Genomic DNA, 20,476 nt, shown 5'->3' with positions numbered 1-20,476 from the left:
TACTTTGTTGAATAGAAAAGAAAGAAGTCTATGTTATAATTTTATTCAAACATCGAGAGGTAATTTTCTACTCTGAACTTTCGCTTCAGTTCTTGATTGGTTACGAATTGAATAGCTGCCGCCGTTTTATCGTGTTTGTGGTAATAGGAACAGTGACGAACGCGCTGAAAGATATTTGAAATTGAATTTTCTGTGTCTCGATTATTAACCCTCAGAAAAGCTCACTTTGTACTCCTTCAGTGCTGCTATTCGCCCAACCATAACCGATTTCGTCTTGGAACGATACTTTGCGTCATCGATCTCTTTGACCATGCAGTCTCTGCAGAGACAGCGCTCCGTTTTCAAGTTCTTCCAATAGTCAACTATCGGGTTCTTTTCACAGCGATAGCATCTATCAAAATGGTTCGTCTTGCAGATAGTCATTGTTGCCGGTATGATGCGGATTTTCCCTCCAAATGAGTGCTTTCGAATTTCTTTGCGATGGCCCTGCGTGTACGTGCCAGCACTTGAAAGAGAAAACAAAATATATAGCGCACAATAGTTCTTGATATTGAAGACAGTTCTTACCCTGGAACAGCTTGGTACGGCTTCTCCTTCCACCGGGGAACGGCCGCCCCAAACGGCACTTTGGAGGCTTCAACCGATTTCGGCTTGATTGTGGTGTAATCCCCCACCCCCGGGGATTTACTAATTTCGTCGAATGTGAAACGCACGCTGGTGGCCGAGAGGGAACCGAACCCTCGTGAGCTGCACACGGTTTTCAAGGCAGGATGGGATGTTTTGTCAAAGTATGTGATGTTGTACGAGCCTGGCGCGACATTTTTCCCCGCCGATTTGGGCATTATTCGTCGCATCAGGGGACTCATGGCAGGACCCCGCAGGGGTACCGCTTCCCGCTGGATTCCGGATCCGAAGCATACTCTGGCCTGAGGTGGCCGCTTGACCACATAATCGAAACCTGGAATGGATACGTTTGCGTTTTAAGGCAGTATTCTAGTCTAGTAATTTGCAGAAAATCAAAACATCCTACTGAACCGATTCATGTCGAATTTATATGAATACAATCTGCATGCGTCTCTCTATCGCATGAACCCCCTAAAAATGATATTTTATAAATTTTACTATTTTAAAAAAATCAGAAAACATAAGAAAAAACGTTTTTAACCGCATTTTGTTTTTCAAACGGCCGCCATTTTGTCAAAAATCATGTTTCTGACTTTTTTCGATACATGCGATAGCGGCACCTTTACTGATTCAGAATATGTCGATTTTTTTTTGTTTCCGGTAACCAGAAGGGCTAGTATCGTGTACGCCATAGTACAACTTTTTTTTTGAACCCCCTCACTTCATCAGTTCTTAACGATTCAAGTTTCTAGTTTGTTTTATTGTTAAAAGATAGATGAACAACTAACGATATGATGGATAGTAAACATGTTATAAAATACTAGCTGACCCGGCAAACGTTGTTCTGCCAAATAAATTGTTTCTAGTGAATATTTTGGTAATTGAATAAACAATAGCTAATATATTGTACGTATATTTGAATGTTTTTACGTTTTTGATCCATTCGTTGATGAAGATCAAACGAATATGTGGCGATAAGAGCTATGCCCAGTGTTTTCCAAATGATCCACTCATTGAAAAAATCGCTTTCGTTCGTTCAAATATGATCTTTCAGGAAACATTTCCCCCAGCGGTATTCTATTGTTGTTATGTGCTGCAAATCACGACACAAAAGAGAACGAGACAACTCTGCATCGGCTCGCACTTCATTGCACACCAGCATGCAAGCAAAGCTATCATATACGCTTTCGGTGCAGAAAGCTTATTTTCTTCTTTGTCTCTAACATATGCATACCGACCCCTCCATGCATCATGAAACAGCAGGATCGTACGGACAACGCAAAGCGAAAGATTCATATTCAGCTAATGTAGCAGATCCTGATTTTTAAGTCTCAGAGAGTGCAAACTATATGATTATTTAGCTCGATAGAGGCTAAGGGACGGGTAGTCAGATTATATTTTCCATTTTTAACGCCTCTATCCCTTGAAATGTGTATATTCATATAGACCGCATAGTTTTACTAGCAACACCGCTCTCTTTCCCCATTTGTTGCTCTCCGCAAATGGTGACCGAATGATGACGTAATTTTTCTTGTATTATTTATTGCTTTGCACTTGCCTGTGCAGTGGGTTTCGCTATAGTAGAGCGGGACGATATATGCGGTTCAAACTTGTATGCAGGCTTCGAAAATGGTATGCGATGTTTGATACAGATCGGATATGCAATCAACAGTCTTCGTTCCTCTCTCAGTTTAATCACTAAATATTATACAAGTGATTACTGACATTCATACAAGTATCTGAATGATCCTCTCATATTTGGTTATATGTTCGTGAGAGTTTTCTTGCATGACACATTGTGTATCATTCGATTTTGATCGAAATCCAAACACTGGCTATGCTATATAGAGGAATTGAGCGCTTTGGACAATGACCGCCAACAATAAAAAAATCAAATCATTCAAACCATCTTATTTCAATGTATTTCATTTACGTAACTGATGTATTTGATGTAAAATATGTAAATAAGTAAAAAAAAAGTTAATATATGAAATGTGAAGTGAAAGAAAGTAATATATTTTTATCTAAAAGTTTAAAATGAAATAAAGAAAATCAATATTCATTTTTCTCAATTACGGTTTCGTTAGTGAAAAATAGGTTTTCTGTATGGATAGCCAAAATCATGACTGTTGGGTCCCGTTCATGAATTGTGAAATCAAAGATATGACAACTTCATTGGTGTTGATATACTGGCCAATTTGTTGCCGCATTATTTTGTCGTTGTCATTCAATCGAGAAGTAGTCAAATCGATATTCTGAATTTGAAACACGTCATATTCCGGAAAACGGAAGAACGGAAAAAATATTTTTTTAAGATTGGAGTTTAAAAAAATCAAGAAATTAATTGAATTGCGCTTATGTTTTTGTCTTTTATGTCTTTTTTATTTTATAGTTTATTTTTGTCTAAAAAAATAACTAAATCATAATGGACAGAAAACACTGATACTAGATTTTAGTTCTTCTGTCGATGGAGAGTTTGCTCCCTGAGAATATGTTTAATCACGGGGAAGAGCGGTTCATCGGCACTCTCGATTTTCGATTCACCTTCCTCAGCTGCGTCCTTTTCCATATTTCGGTTAGTATTTTGACGAAAATTAATAAATTTACAAGACCTTATTGACCATTCGACATTGAGTCTAGATGACTTCTAAAATGCTCATGGAACAAAAATCATACCAGATAACTCAGTGGTGTCTACTTCTTTCGTGGGTATGTCTCATATTGCTTTGTTTTCAGGGCCTGTAACGTCATTCTAGTTTTAATCTGATCAAATTTAGATCAAATGATTTGTGGAAAAAAAATTATGACTGATCAATGTAATCAATCTTTTGTGAAAAAAATGAATTTTGTGAAAAAAATTGGCCCTATTAGTAAATTCGTTTTTTTCTATTCTTTGATATTCCCATCAACAGTGGCCGAGAATTATTCAATAACTTACAATTTTCTGAGAGACTCGACTAAATTACACGTTTTCCGCTCATTGTACATATTAAAAATTCTAACTTTTTTGTAAATCATTTTTGGCATCACGATACGCTAATTCATCGGTTGGCAGCGATGCTTGTTCATGATGTCAGCTCCTGTGGTAGAGCCGTGCTGTGAATTGCAAAGTTTAAAACCTCTGTAAAACAAAAAGTAAAGTGCAGAAAATGTTTCTATGGTGGTTAGACACTCCTCCCTCCTCTTACAGAAAGGGGGGGGTGGTCTGCCAAACCAATGAAGCATAAATATCTGAATAACTCAAGAACTAATCAAGCAAATAGAACCAAAGTTAGCATGTGAAGGTTTTAGGGTGCAATAAATGTTTCTATGGTGGATAGACACTCCTCCCCTCTCTTTAAGAGAGGGCTGCCATACAAATGAAACACGAATTTCTGTATAACTCAAAAACTCATCAAGTAAATGGAGCCAAATTTTGCATGTGAAGGTTTTAGGGGGCACAAAATGTTTCTATGCTGAATAGACACTCCTCCCCTCTCTCTAAGGGGTCGCCTCCATACAATAAAAAACACAAACTTCTGCATAACACGAGAAATAATCAAGCAAATTGGCCAAATTTGGGATGTGAGGGTTTCTGGGTTCGAGAAATGTTTCTATGATGGTATGACACCTCTCCCTCCTCTGGAATGGAGAGGGGGTCCCATAAAAATAATGCAGGTCAAATGTTTTACGATAAAGAACAAAACTACCAATTTTCACGAAAATCTGAGAACCATTATATCGCTTTGGCATGGAATGGGGTGCCAATGAATGTATGGGAAAAAAATCGACCCCTAAATTTCAAAAAGTTATCCTATACAAAATGTTCACCATCTCGAAAAAACACCCTATGCAAAATTTCAGCTCAATCGGGCTTAAGGGGAGTGGCGCAAAGCGGTCAAAGTTTGAGTTTTTTGAAAATCGAAAAATCACCGAAAATCGGTGTTTTAAAAAAAATTTGATGCCAAATGTCTTAAAATTACATGACACATCGATATTTACAGTTATCTCAAAAAAAAATTTTTTGTTAAAAATCGATTTTTCAGGTGGAAAAACGACCAAGCGCCAAAAAAACATTTTTTCGGAAAAAAAAATTCGAGATAAAATTCGAAAAAACTCAAATTTTAACGTTTTTGACACCAGTAAATGAAGTCAGAATGAGCTAATATTTTGCATAGGGTATATTATCGTGCAAATTAACATTTCGTAGCATGTTCCGAATGAAAAACCGAGATAACTATTGCATCATGTTGGTTAGAGTGCCAATGGATGTATGGGAAAAAAGTGACCTTCGAATTTTCAAAGGGAACTTGATTAAAAATGTTGATTCCCACGAAAAACTATCAACTCAATCGGACTTCATTTACTATTGTCGCAGACGTTAAAAATTAATTTTTTAAAAACCGAAAAATCACCTAAGGGGGAAATCAGGGTCTTCAAAAAAAATTTGATGCCAAGTGTCTCAGAATTGCATGAAACGTTGAGATTGAAATAAACCCCTCTTTTTCATCCAATATCTTACCAGCGCAACTTACCCTGTGATTGACGAATATACTCGTCAAAAAAATCACACCTCTGATTTCTGAATATGTTATGTAAAAAACTAAGCTTTCAAGAAAAAATGTAAAAAGAATATAGCGCCCTCTAGTCCAAAGCCATGAAAACAATGAAAAACAAATACAATCAATAATTACAAAAACAAAATTCGAATTTTTGACAAGCGTAATATTTTTCCAAGAAAGATTAGGTTTATTGGGTTTAATTTTATATATCGATATATCATCTGAATCGGTCCAGCAGTACAAAAGTTATAAAAAGTTATAATTTTCGAAAAAAGTCATTTTTGGGAAAATTGCAATAAAGAACAAAATTATCACTTTTAACGAAAATCTGAGAACCACTATATCGGTTTGCCATGGAATGGCTGAATATAAATATAAATAAATATCTAAATAATAAATATATAAAATAAATATATATAATAAATAATAAATGAATATCTAAAAAATAACCATTATAAATCTTCAAAAAAGGCCCCTTTCGAAGCAATATATTAGGTTGGGGAAAAACTAATCCATTATTTTCTCGGTAGCTGGCTTCTGTGATCAATATCTCGCGTAATATCGGTCATACAAATTTTTTTAGTCTCGTTGTAAAGGTGATACTTCACACTGAAAAAAAACTTTAGCTGTTTTTTGTTCGTTCCATTCAGTTGTGATTTACAGGGTGTTAAAAATGGAAGTCAACAAAGATAAAATTTCGGAACATTTTACACTTTTTATCGATTAAAGGCGGAAATGCAAGCTAGGCCGCTGAAATTATGAATGGTGCTAATGGTGCCGATACTGTAACAGTAAAATACGTGCAATTTATTTTTTTTAATTTTAATTTCTCTTCAATTTTAAATTATTTTTTGAAAAAATTAAAAAAATATATTATTTTTTTAGTGCAATACACTGAATTTAGATTTCTACAGTCAACAAATGGACCGTTTGAAGCTAGCGATTGGCCAGAAACGTCCAGAACTGGCCAACAGAGGAGGTGTTGTGTTCCATCAGGAGAACGCAAGGCCACACAACTCCGGGAGCTTGATTGGGATGTTTTAGTGCATCCATCATATAGTCCGGACCTGGCACCAAGCGATTACCACCTTTTCCCCGCATTGTAAAATTTCCTGAGGGATAAGAAATTGGGATCGAGAGAAGATTGTAAAAATCTGATGCTAGAGTTTCCATTAAAAACCAAAACTTCTATGAGAGAGGCATTATGAAGCTACTTTTAGAATAGCAATAAATTTTTCCAACAAAACGGTGCATATTTGACCCAAATCAGACATTCCGGAGCATATTAAAAAAATATTTTGGATTTCACCAAAAAATAATGGATTACTCTTTCCCCAACCTAATATTTTAACCCTTAATAAGCTTGCGAAAACTAAGCAACGAATCGATTCCAACTTCAGAGAACATAATCCTTACATCAGGAATAACACATTTACCTTTGAAAATATTTTAACTATTGAAACAGCTGAAAAAATGTTGACAATATAGTTGCCACGGCCCGTTAACCCCTAAAACACTGCCTTGTAAATTCACTTTATTGCGCCTTTGGTTATGCAAAAATCAAAACAATATTTCTAGTGAAGCAATATCGATTATTTCAGTGATTTACAATATTTCATGCGCAGCGAATAAAACTATATAAACTATATAGAGAGTTTCAAAGAAAAAAATAAATTTGAATTTATCATCAAATATCAAATATTCATTTTATTGAAAAAAAAAACTGCATGACCTTACACAGTAGATCCTAAATAGTACGTTTCCAGTGAGAAAATTATCAATTTGTTGCATTTTCAACGAATTTGAACAGAATTTTCTGCCGGCGCTAAACTACTCCTGTTAATACTGTTAATAAATTACAGTTTTAGCTGCCCCAAAAAAATTGGAGTATTGTCAGATACCTTTAGAAGTTTTTGGTTAAGTAAAATATTGAAATAGTATTCCAAGTGCAGCGAAAAAAAATATTTTTTGTTGGTGGATCATCTTTCGAATCATTTATCGTAATAATAATCAAAATTGAAACCCAAAGTCATCACTCTCATTTCAGAAACGCTCAGTGTCATGAATCACATGTGACTCAAAGACCTAACCTAATCCTCCTAATTCTACTATGCAAACACCCACCAAACTCATTGCATCTTCTCAGAATCAGTTGGTATTCCTTTCGTCCTTCCCGCTCCAATAACCGGCTAAACTCATTGTTCTCAAGCATATCAACTCACGTTCACTTCCACTTTGACTGACTTCAAGACGTTGTTGATACCTTGCAGAGATCCTTCACCGGTGAAAGTCCCACTCAAACTGAGCTTACCAGCTGACTGTGAATCCGAAATGGAAAAGAAGAAAAATACCGTCAACAATTCCATCCCGTACCAATTTTAAACCAATTTACTTGCCCTCTCATTCATGGGAAAATATATTCACCCTTCGATAGCTCTTAAATGTTTTATGACTTATTTATGCTCTCGTACCACCAGGGTAGATAAGCCAATATGCGAATCGAGTCTATGCTTGTTATCGTGAAGTTTTGTTTATTGCTTTTTGATCGAATCCGATTAAAGGGTTAGAGGGTTGGTGAAGCCAAATTGATGCCCCCATAAACAATATGTAATCAAGGGAATTGAAAAGGAGGACTTCGCGGTTTCCGGAATCAATGGCACCGTGAATGAACTCGTACTCGTTGTTCCAGTGAAAGCGAAAGGGGAGCCGAGTAGAGTGGATGGCCCGGCTAGGTACACATCAATCAATCTTGTGGCTCCAATTCGGGTTCAACAAATGATATTTGTTTTACTGGTAGACCAGGGATGTTATTGATATCGGGTTGCGGATGGGAGGTTGTAAAATGCCAGGAAATATCGTAGAACGATAGTTTTTCTTGTAGGATGAATTGGGGCGCACGTTTGCTACAACTAGAATGCAAATGTGCACTGTGGAAAGTGAAAGCAATAAATCAACCATGTTTCGATATGATGATTTTACTCGAGAATCGATGTCAATGTCAGTTAAATTGATTTGATATTTCGTGAACCATGTGCACACGGTTTGATTGAACGATACCGTTGATGTTTGATTTTGGAGAAGTTTCCATTCTCCTTGGAAAAAAAAAGTTTGATAAATCTTCCTGCTATCATGCATGCTTCGCGAAATGTATTGACGAGGCAACAAATCGAGAACACTCAAATCTTTAAATGTAGAGCTGCAGAACTCAACATTTTTTTCATAGGGGGCACAAACAAGTGTTAGTCATGGTGTCGAGGGCCGCAAAAATATATAAAGAAGAGCAATGTCCAAGACACGACCGCATTGTTTACGTAGGACTACGATATTGTAAATTCAAAAATGGAAATCTTTAGTACAAACTTTTGGTGTCATTGGCAAGGGTCGATACATAAATGCTTTCACTGAGTGGGGGTGCGAAAGTTTCGCGAAACAATAAAACACCGGCAGATTTTCAAATTAACTTTCAGAATTAACTTGCACTGCTGATTGCTCGCTGTCTAGAGCCACACTGAACACTGAACTTACTGAATATGCAAGTAGTTTTTAAGTATCTCAGCAAAATTATAATCCCAAGGCTCTCAAATATAACATTCCAAACAACTCTCAGAACTACATCAGAAAATCCGAACCAAATGAAGAATACAGCTGAAATATATCTTCTTCAAATCCGGCTTGAAATATATTGTACTTTGGATGTTGGATATTGTATTAGCCAAACGATCATCAGAAAAAGCTCATATTGTCAGTGATACACGAAATACAAAAATCATTGTGACAAAACAAAGCTCTTATTCGACACATAATTATCAGCTTAGAAAAGTCCAGTCTCATCATCATAATATCATTGTCAGGCGAACAAAGTTCATCCTAGCCACACCATTGTCAGCACAGAATCAGCACAGAAACCTCAGAACCATCATCACAATGTTACATACACGACACAATCATCATTGTTATGAAACACAGAAGGTGTTGTTCATGCCTTTATCATTGAATTCCTATATAAGTGACCGACTGAACTAATAAAGCCACTCCGAAAGTGGATACGACGGAACTCAGTTGTGTTTCAAAATTCAAGCGCTTTTCTATTGTTTATCCGAAAAACGATACGGTTTCCGGGTCGGTTCATCTTTGCGCCGAGCAGTAATACCTTTGACTTCCGGTGTTAATTCAAGCACCCAGTCGGTGCGTTATCACTCCGCTTCTAACCCGGAAACAATGCTTGGGTTCACAAAAACTAATTGATCATCCATAAACAGTCACCAATAATTCGTTCACGATTTATCATTCATCCTACTAGCGACCAGATGGCAGCGGCAACTAGGCTTTCTGAATAGCCTTTCTCAAGGCTTAGCTTAGTTTTCCCAATTGGTCTTTTTTGAGACTAGAGGCAAATGAACTAAGAAAGTCTGAGAAAGCTTCTATAATTCAAACCATCATCATAATTAGATTAACAATAGTTACATTAGAAATTCCAAACTCCATGGCTGTTTTTCTTGCATTTTTGGGTATCCATATGTCCAGCAGACTTTAACCCAAACCCTTTCCTGTCTAGTGATTGTTTATCTGATTCTAAGTCGAAAAAAAAGGTTCGCTTTTGTTGAGTCAGTTGAGCTATTAATAACCTAATAAGATTGTTTGTGTTCCTCCGATTTGAACAGGAAAGTTCTTTCACGAATGTGGTACCGTAAACCGCTATCGTCTTAGTGTAGCTTAAAATAACACTCAACAGACGAGATAACACAAACGAAATATTGTACACAATAGACATAACACACGAAACATCCCGTTAGCAGTATAAATACCGGTCACCGACAGGATCTCATCTCAGTTCTTCGTAAAACGTCATCAATAAATAAACGAGAGGGAGCAGCTAGTTCTTCCACCAAAAACAACAGTCTTTTTCAAGACCCAAAAAGAGTTAACAGATAGCGAATTCGTTTTTGTTCAGTTTTAACCACAGTTCCAACCTAACTGGTGTCAAAACGTTTTTTTATTCACTCAGTTGCAACCTAGTTTCGCACTAGGTTCAACCCGAAAGCTGTTGGGTTCGCACTGAGATGTCTCACGGGTTCAACAATACAACTATACTGAACTGTCAAGTTCCGAATATTGTTTTGGAAAATCTAAAAAAGAAGACAATTAAAATGGAAAAAAAAATTGGTAATCCAATTCGGATTCTGATTTTGAAGAGTATATTCACACGGCATTAAGCTTCGTGTGCCTTCATTGGGAGGCGAAAATAATTATGAATTTCAGTTGGAATAAACATGCTTTCAAAATAAAAATTATGAATGAAAATTTACTTTAACGTATCGAATATTTATTTTATGTGATGAAATAAGAGGTTTTTTTTCGAAATTGCAAAAGCATTTTGAACGAAAACTGTGTCTGATGATGATTTTATATAATGGTAATTATTTGTGTAACAAACAGGAAATGTATCGACAAATGGTTAAATGAGTGTCAGGACTACACTTGTTAGGCAATCAAACAACATGGAGTAGAAATTTTCATTTAAACTATTATAATTTTACAATGCACTTGGTCCCTCTGATTTTATAGAGAATAATTTATCTCCCAAGCACTATTATCGCCATCAGACGTTGACACTGTACATTTGTCATCGAAAATATAAACAAATCAGAATATATAACGCTCACCAACAAACACCGAAAACGTTTTTTTTATTACAGAGTCAGTTTGGAACTAACTCAATTTCAAAAACGAATTCGCTAAGAGTTTATTATCAGTCCGCTCCGTCTGGGAGCCCTTCGAGGAGGAGTCCGTGGCGCGAGCACATAGCTTTGGGGTGAGATTGATCAATCTATTTTTTTCATTATTTTCTAGGATAATATGCACGAAAATGTATAGAAATTCACTGATTTCTTTATCTCGAAATGATAATTCAAAGGTTTGGTGAAAAAAAAATCGATCCTAAAGATATAGTCGTGCCTTTCTCGTATCTCGATCTGAAGATTTGAATCGGAAAATTCGCCATTGCTTTCGAAAACATACTTATTGGCATGTTTTTCAGTTTTTTCTTAGCTTTGTTTATTAGTCTGTATTAGATCCTTCTCGCCTTTTCGCCATTGTTGGAGTAGACCCTTCGCTCCGGGTTTGCACGTTCCGCTTCGCCGGAAAAAAAAAATTCTCCATCACTGTCAGCCTTTGTTTCTGGGTCACATCTTGCTGTTCCGACTGTCTGTGTGATTTTAGCAACCAAAACACCAGTCATTTCGGAGATGCTTTATACTTTTTTGCCGCAAAGCACACGTCTTACTTTCACCGCTGCGGGAATACCAAAAAGGGGAGAGGACTCATGCTGGTCGATGTTAGAGACAGGGCTGAAATTTGGAGGATCTTCAGGGACAGATCGACTGACAAAACACGTATACTAGCCTGGAAGTGCAGGCTGGAAGACCCCTTCTAAACTTCGTATACAGGGCCGGGACGACTGCGACGGCAGGAATCGAAATTGAAGAATGTGGTGGAAGATGGCTCGACTGATACGGGGTTAGAAGGAGCTTCCAAAGACCTTCTCAGCGTACGTCCCGGTTGTCTTGCAAAGGGTACCGTTGACTCGAGATGTTCGAGATCGAATCCGATGCATTCATGTTTGATGAGGAATTGTCTTCGATAGGTGCCGTTGACAGTTAACTGACAATTTTCGGACCGTTTTTTGATCGATGCTCTTCAAATTCCCGAAATCGGATACTCTCGGGCCACGTGTCACTGAAGAGTGCTTTTTCTTTGTACTGGACCGCAATGCCAACCTTGAAGGAAACGAACTGCAACGAGTTCTGATCTTTTCCTTTTGGAACTTACTTCACAACCTTAGGTGACACGCTGGTCAGATCCAGGCACTCACTGACGAGCGAAGAGATTTGGTTCTCAGATGTAATGGGGTGGAAGGCCGAAAGGTAGATCCAGCACAAATCGTCGTCGGCACGTAGGTCGAGTTGAACAGTTTTGATGATGCCAGTTGCTCTTGTGCCTACATTGTCTGCAACGTTGGGAATGTCTAAAGTAATGTCATCATTTGCTCTGCGACGTTCCAATGCACCAAGGGGAGTATTCATGCGGTTTCTACTGGGTCACAAGTTGGGTGTAGCGAAGGGAGTCGGTGTGTTGGCTTTTTCTTCTAACTTTGCGGCTTAAGCGTTCACAGCATTGTTTATCGATTTCCGTTTGCATTGTTTAGAAAGCGACTGGAACGGCTGCAAATTGGTGATCGAAATTGGTCATCACTGATCGAAAGTGTGCATTTGAGAACAATCCGGCACAACCTTCGCACATCCAAGAAACTTTTTCCTTTGCCAAGCGATAACTGCTCCTGGAGAGGTCCATCCACGTTGGCGCAAACGGCGTGAAATTCTCCACCATTATACCCCTGGCAAGTTATTCTTTAATTACTGGAGATTTTTTTGAGCATCGTTGATAAGCTGGGACGGTACTGTATATGTAGCTCTTGGGCGCCTTACGTTAGGCAACGCCGGACAGCAATAAGGATGATGCAGTCCACCGTGCAAAGAAAGTCAAAGAAAATCACCACGGTAAACGACACTTGGACTGAAACTTTTATATTAATGATCCGACAATACACTATAGGAGCGCGGACAAGTGACAACGGATATTTAAATATGGGTAACTACAGAGAAAATAACAACGATACGTTACGATACGAAATGTCCATCACAATGTCCATCGGCGCTAGGTATTTTTTTACTGTCTGTCGGACCTTTAGGTCCGGAGCGATGTAGCCAACTTTCCCTCCATCTTCTACTTCAGCTTCAACTGCAATTAACGATTGCGTAGCACCGACGGACGACCGGAATCAGGCTTCCGTTCAATGCTCCCATTTTTCTCCAGAAGTGTAAGGATATTTTAGATACCGGAACGAGCGTATCTGGCGAACTAAAAGTACATGACGATGTCCACTTTCTTCGCAACGGGATGGGGCTTCCAGCACGTACAAACGTGCGCAGTCCAACTGAGAGCACTGTCAATTTTTGTTTAAAAACTTATGGGTTACTACGATTGATTATGTACAAGTGGTCTTATCACCAGGTGTTGAGGTGAACGTATGAACATTTGGTGAAATTTGTCCATTTTTTAAAATGCAAACGTTAATCTGACCAAAAGCCCTTGAAATGGTCACCAGTGAACTGGTTTTGACAATCCATGAAGTTTGATATGTCGCGTGATGGGATTTGGTTGTGGTCATAAAGTGGCTTCCATCGGCTTCTCTTGGAAACCTGATCCGGAACATATCCGGATTACGTCAAGGAGTTCGTATAAGCTTGAATTCATCAAAAATAAGCTGGATTTGAAAAATCTTGAAGTTTGATACACCAAATGGTCGGTTTTGTGTTCTGGAATTACTGGAATCTCTGGAATACGTGATCCGATTCCGATGAAACTTTGAAGAGTTCTTTCAAATGAAACTAGTCGCTACCATCTCGGTTCATTCGTTTCCGAGAAAACCTAGCCGCAACATTGGTTGTCTGGTTAAAAAAAAGTTGTCTTTCATGATGTGTTTCGGTAAAATTGATTTTACTCTATTGTTTTAATAGCAATTGTAACTATCTGGTTACTGTTTCAATTTGTAAAGAAAGAGCTGGGTGTTAATTGATATGTTTAGAATCTATGTATATTGTTTTTAAAATGGAAACCGAAATACTGTTCAGAAACAGATAATTCAATGAGAGCCACTCAGTGGCGTCGAGTGGAGCTTTCGTGCCCGGGGCGGAAGAGTCGATTTGCACCCCATCACCCTGCTAGAAAAGGAATAAATCATATTTATCCAATTTTTTAATAGAAATTTGGTTCATTCTGCACCCGGGAGCGGACCGCCCCTCCGCAGTCGACGCCACTGGAGCCACATATGAAATGAACCTACAGATTTTTTTTTTATCTAAAATATATATTTTTATTAAGGCTCATATGGCGTCAGCCTAACGGGGCCGGGAGTTCAACATTTCGACAATGTTTGCTTACAACTATGTTAGTAATATGTAACCGATTACTCGCGGTTGGCTCGAGGTTAGTATTACAAGTGTTCTCATAATTGGTATGTTGCAGTCTTCGATGCTCTGTACGTGTTCCCGACACGGGATACTTCGTATTGGGATGCAGCTGACCATTAATCAGCAACGCCCCCCTAGTCTGTACCCCATATCTAGCGTGGTGCGTCTTTCTCGACTCGAGGAATCCAGGATAGAATGGTCACTAGCCGGCGCAATCATCAGTTTGTGTAGAGTTGTCATGAGCGGTACAACCTTTGGCTCTTGTTGAATGATCAGTGGACTGCACAACCTTTGGCCCGTGTATCTGTAAAGAGTGTGTGTATGTATTGCCGCGACTAAGTAAAAGTTTATCGTTTGGATAGGAGGGATATGAAACGGGGACACAACGAAGGAAACATCATTAAACGTTGACATCGGCGTTTCTGAGGAACATGTATAGATGAAGCAGAAGATCAGGATCACGGCTACCTAAGATATCCCGGACGGGGATATCCGATTGTCTGCCTTGTGCTCTCAATGCTCTAGAGAGCTGAGAGCGAGCAGCATGGAACCGGATACACGACCAGACAACATGCTCGATGTCGTGGTAGCCATCGCCACAATCACAAAGATTGTTTGCTGCGAGCCCAATGCGATAGAGATGCGCGTTTAGGTTGTAGCAATGAGAGGGAACCCATGCTAAGGTAATCTTGAATAATTTTTCGACCAAAACACTCAATAGTTGTCTTATTCTTGTTAGGAAATAAGATGAGCATTTATCAACTTTCATTGAGCGGATTGCCTCTATTGAGCTGAGACTGTCTGAAAAAATAAAATAGTGGTCGATGGGCAATGTTTCAATGATCCCTAATGCGTAATATATCGCACCCAGTTCAGCGACATACACGGAACAAGGATCTTTGAGTTTGAAAGAAGCACTGGAATTTTCATTGAAGATGCCGAAGCCAGTGGACCCGTTTATGAATGAACCGTCAGTAAAGAACATTTTATCAGATCTAACTTTCCCATATTCTGCCGAAAATATCGGCGGAATAGAATCGGAGCGTAGGTGATCTGGGATTCCATGGATTTTTTGTCGCATGGACAGATCAAAAGTGACAGAGGAATTGCAGAAGTGAGGGAAGCAAACTTGGTTGGAGATGCCTGGTGAAGGGTGCACGTCTTGGGTAAGGTACTCATGGTATAAAGACATAAAACTTGACTGAGGAGTCAGTTGGAGTAGATTTTCGAAGTTATCAATCACCAATGGATTCATGATCTTGCAACGGATGAGAAATCTGTAGGATAATTCTGTGAACCGAAGAGTAAGCGGGGGTACTCCTGCCAAAACTTCGAGACTCATCGTATGTGTCGAATGCAAACACCGCATGGCTATACGCAAGCAACGATATTGTATTCTCTCCAGCTTGAGAATATGAATCCTGGCAGCTGATCGGAAGCAAAAACTGCCATATTCTAACACTGATAATATCGTTGTTTTGTACAACTGAATGAGGTCTCCTGGATGGGCACCCCACCATGTTCCGGTAATTGTTTGGAGAAAATTGATTCTTTGCTGGCATTTCTGTTTCAAATACGCAATGTGTCTCCCCCAGGTACATTTAGAATCAAAATATACACCCAGGTATTTGAAAAACATAGAGTGTTGGATCGTTTTGCCGGATAGTTGAAGCTGGAATTGGGCGGGTTCGTGCTTCCTAGAAAAAACGACCATTTCAGTTTTCTCCGTAGAGAATTCAATACCCAGCTTGAGGGCCCACGTGAACAGATTGTTCAGGGTATCTTGCAACGTCTTTTGCAGAACGACGGGATTAGTACCCGTGATGGAAATAACTCCATCGTCTGCAAGTTGTCTCAGCGTGCAGTCTCTAGTTAGACAATCATCCATATCATTGACGTAAAAACTGTACAAGAGAGGGCTTAGGCAGGAGCCTTGTGGTAGGCCCATAAAACTGTAACGAGAAGATTTCGAGCTGCCATGAGAGAAAATCATGTGCTTTTCTGACAGTAAATTGTACAGGAAATTATTGAGAATTGGTGAAAGTCCACGATTATGAAGCTTCTCTGAGAGAATTTCCATGGAAACTGAATCAAATGCCCCTTTGATATCGAGAAAAACGGAAGCCATTTGTTCTTTGCGAGCAAATGCGATTTGGATTTCAGAAGATAGCAGCGCGAGACAATCATTTGTCCCTTTACCTCGGCGGAAGCCAAACTGCGTATTTGACAGCAAATTGTTCGTTTCGACCCACTTGTCCAAACGAAGTAGAATCATTTTCTCTAACAATTTACGAATACAGGATAACATTGCAATCGGCCTATACGAGTTGTGATCGCAAGCCGGCTTGTTGGGTTTCCGTATGGCTATCACTCTCACTTGTCTCCAGTCATGCGGCACAATATTCAGCTCCAGAAACTTGTTGAACAAGTTCAGCAAACGCTGTTTTGCCAAGTCGGGAAGATTCTTCAACAAGTTGAATTTTATCTTGTCCGACCCCGGAGCTGAATTGTTACATGAGAGAAGGGCAATTGAGAATTCCACCATCGAAAAATTCTCATAATCGCTTTGAAGTGGAATGTCGCGTACGACGTTTTGTGCAGGAACGGTGTCGGGGCAAACCTTCCTTGCAAAGTTAAAAATCCAACGGTCAGAGTATTCCTCACTTTCGTTTGTATGGTTCCAGCCACGCATTTTCCTAGCCGTATTCCAAAGAGTGCTCATAGCGGTCTCCCTTGACAAACCATTGACGAACTTCCGCCAATATCCACGCTTTTTTGCTTTAATCAAACCTTTTAGTTTGGCTTCTAGAGCTTGGTACTTTAGCAACCATTGCACTAAACCAGTTTTCCTGAATTTTTTGAAAGCGGACGATTTTTCAAGGTAGACCTTTGAACATTCCTTGTCCCACCAAAGTGATGGAGGACGACGTCGGAAAGTGGTAGCCGGTACACGTTTCTTTTGAGCTTGAAGTGCGCTTTCGTAAATCAAACTCGATATAAAGTTAACTCTTCGAGTGGAGGAAGTTCATGCATTGAAACAATTGCTTCAGATATTATTTCCGCAAATGTTCTCCAGTCAATATTCTTCGTGAGGTCATACGAAATATTGACTGACTCACGAGAGCTTGATTCATTAGCGATCGATAAAATTATTGGTAGGTGATCACTACCGTGGGGATCTACAGATGATTATTGAAAATGTCATATAAAAAAGTTTTTAAATTTTATTAAATAAAACCTCCAAAAAAGTCATTTGATTTTCATCAGTACGTTTGATCAGTTTCACCCCGGTGATCAATTAGCGGTACCATCGTAAAAGAGGAATTCAGATAACACTTTTTATAACATGTCACTCTCCCTCAACTACTGTCGTAACCAGCTGAAGTACACAACGCACAAAGTTTGACAAATTCAGCTCGAAGGATTCTATTCGTAGCACTAACAAAAGTCACCCTTCATTTCACGATTTTATCGTCCGTTTTTGATTCATTTGTTTGGTAAAAATCACCTTAAAATTTCAAGGTTGTTGCTGATTAATTAAATCGCTCCATGACATTGTCTCACAGTTTGGTTCAGAATATTCGGGATATCCTCTACCGCAAAACTGGATGAAACCAGCTAGTAGACCTACTAGTCGAAGGCAGTGAGTTCTTTCGAAACACTCTGTTATTTACATAGTAATAATCGTTCCCGACAATCGTATAGAACGATGAAAAGCAAATATCGTGCTGCCCACCCATGAAACCTAAAGCAACAGAAACAGAAACCCAACGATTTATAGGCACATTGCGTGACATTCGGTGTCCGCTCCTGGATCCAGGTTGGTTTGATAGCTGCGTTTAATCAGAGAAAGTTAGTCGTTCCGGTCGATACAAAACGTTGTCATTTGATTTACCGTTTTATGAGCAATATTTACACTGGATAGTTATCGCACGTAATCAAACAGGTCTTTTATTCACATTAATTATTCATGCTTTACAATACGGCCGTCTCACCAAATGTTTTGGGAAACCTTAAAAGAATCGCCCATAATTAACTCCACAATTGTAAAACATTTATTCTTAGATTTGCACCATCATCACTCAGCTTCGGTCACTTACCTTCCATTTTTAGTAGAACAAGAAAAAACATCCAATCACCCACTTCACGAGGCAGCCAACCAAACTAACCTAACCCAACACGTGTGCTAGTCACTGCAGGCCCCATACGGTTCACACCCGTGCGCTATGGAGACGAGCTCTCGCCAGGTGAGACCAATTTTCCGAAACGACTGGAAGTGAACTGCGAGAACTGAAGCAACAGCTAGTCCTGTGAACTTGTGAAAAAAAAACCAACAGCTCAGCTGAGCGAACAATGAATGGAACAAAAAAAATCAAATAGGACACACTACTGCTGCTGTTGCCGCGGTCGCCTCGCAGGCTGTGTGAAGTAAACAGGCAGAAAAAGGTGTCCTAGATATTTTCCTTCTATTCGTTACATGTTTCCATGCAATTGTGGGGTATATTTAGACGGGAGCTTTTTATCGTATAGGTTGCTGCGATGTTCTATCCACTAAACACTGAACAATCAATGTGAGGTTCAATTCCGTTTATGTTGAGTATTTAGGTGCTTTATGGATGAATCGTGCTGATAAGATGGTGGAACCATGTTTCATTTCGTACTAAACCTGACGCCAGGATATTGGGGATACTTAAGGGTTTAATAAAAAAAATATGATTTATAAATAAATCAGACCAACAGGTACCAAAAATTAAATGACACTCAATTACTTATTCTACTTTTCACATGTAAATTACTAAAATTCTTGAGTAACTTAAATAACACACGTGACAAACGGAAATCGAAGGAAAAACACGAGTTCATTTTGTGCGGAAAAGCAATTTCTGACAAAAGATATGAGAACTTTAAATCTGATGGGAATGACACCGAATATTTCGAGTTCGAATTGTTTAACGATAGCGTATCTTAGCTAACAACAGTTAATCAGTTATCAACCGCTTCCTCGTGCTCTATCGACCTGTGATACAAGTTACACCCCGATTTCAATGTTTTGTTTCGTGATGTGGACATCACATGTGGAATTTGAAATGGGCGCTGGTACAAACACCTTCTTGAAGGAGTTCGTCAGCTCTGGGGAGATGACAAACATCAATGAGCTGTGTAGAAAACGAACAAACAAGATCGGACATGAGATCATTTCTTACCGCAAATCGAAGCAGCTCAACACAACTACGAAATCAATCAGTCTAGATTGTAATTTTCATGATAGCGTCCATCCTAACTTCAAGTCCACAGTTCAACCAAATGATGGCAAACGAACGTCGTACAATGGTGAAGCAAAAGACATAAGCATCGTGTGCAACGTCAGCTCGCAAAACGCTGAGTCTAGCTGTAAAGTTTTTGATTGAACCGCTGAGGACAAGTCAGGTGCCCAATCAACAATTAGTTACCTCCCAGGTAGCGCTGAGTCCACCTGATACGACACAATAGAGGCATATCCTCTCATTATCTGAACCACGGATTGTACTGAAACCGTTAGCAATGATGGTGGTAATCGAGTCCTTAAAGGCAAGTTCACTAGCAGAATATCAAGTTGCTATAGTGCGATTAGATAGGAAAACTGTCGAATCGCGAGCCCAGATCAAAGGGCCAAATACATACAGTGAAAAAAATTTCACGTGATAAAATGTAAACGTGATATATTTGAAACAGATATTTTTATTTAACGAAAAATCTTTTTATCGCTCCAATATGTATGATTTAAACATCAATTACCGTGAATTATGCAAAATTTAAATGTAGTAAATCATTTATTTCATTACTAGCTGACTCGGCAAACTTCGTCCCGCTCAAAATTTATTTTTTGTTATCAATAGCTTCAAACATTCACGTTTTCTTACTAAGCGCAAGTTCATGAGCCCAGACGCAGAACTGTTCATTGAATTTACTTTAGTTTGGCTCCATTTGCTTGATAAGTTTTCGAGTTATGCAGAAATTTGTTTTTCATTTGTATGACAGCCCACCCTAAGAGAGAGGGGAGGAGTGTCGAAACACCATAGAAACATTTATTGCATCCTAAAACCTCCACATGCCAAATTTAGTTCCATTTGCTTGATTAGTTCTTGAATTATGCGGAAATGTATGTTTCATTTGTATGGCAGCACCCCTTCCCTCCTAGGCGAACCAGCCCAGGAGGCTGAAAACCTCTCAAATAAAGAATAAAAAAAACCCCTTCCCTCCTTAGAGACACGGGAGGAGTGTCTATTCGCCATACAAACGTTT

The 20,476-nt window shown here is 38.9% G+C and overlaps 1 protein-coding gene across 3 annotated transcripts in view; it reads right to left on the bottom strand.

Moving 5' to 3' along the window:
• Nucleotides 1–27: 27 nt before the first annotated feature.
• Nucleotides 28–20,476, bottom strand: part of LOC129767963 (uncharacterized) — a 33,108-nt gene continuing 12,659 nt past the window's right edge. Inside the window, exons 1-4 of one of the 3 annotated variants that reach the window (XM_055769288.1) lie at nucleotides 18,295–18,604; nucleotides 568–958; nucleotides 226–505; nucleotides 28–164 (exon numbers count right to left, since the gene is read on the bottom strand). In XM_055769288.1, coding sequence (XP_055625263.1) covers nucleotides 42–164; nucleotides 226–505; nucleotides 568–958; nucleotides 18,295–18,325 — 825 coding nt within the window. In that variant the 5' untranslated portion in view covers nucleotides 18,326–18,604 and the 3' untranslated portion in view covers nucleotides 28–41. Of the gene's footprint in view, nucleotides 165–225; nucleotides 506–567; nucleotides 959–1,554; nucleotides 1,646–18,294; nucleotides 18,605–20,476 lie in introns of those variants that run through there. The other 2 variants (XM_055769289.1, XM_055769287.1) reach the window with 2 other exon arrangements.

This window comes from Toxorhynchites rutilus, chromosome 2, assembly GCF_029784135.1.
Source record: "Toxorhynchites rutilus septentrionalis strain SRP chromosome 2, ASM2978413v1, whole genome shotgun sequence".
NCBI classification, from domain to species: domain Eukaryota; kingdom Metazoa; phylum Arthropoda; class Insecta; order Diptera; family Culicidae; genus Toxorhynchites; species Toxorhynchites rutilus.
Note: the sequence above shows the minus strand (reverse complement) of the source record. Positions and strands in the feature narration are given on the sequence as shown.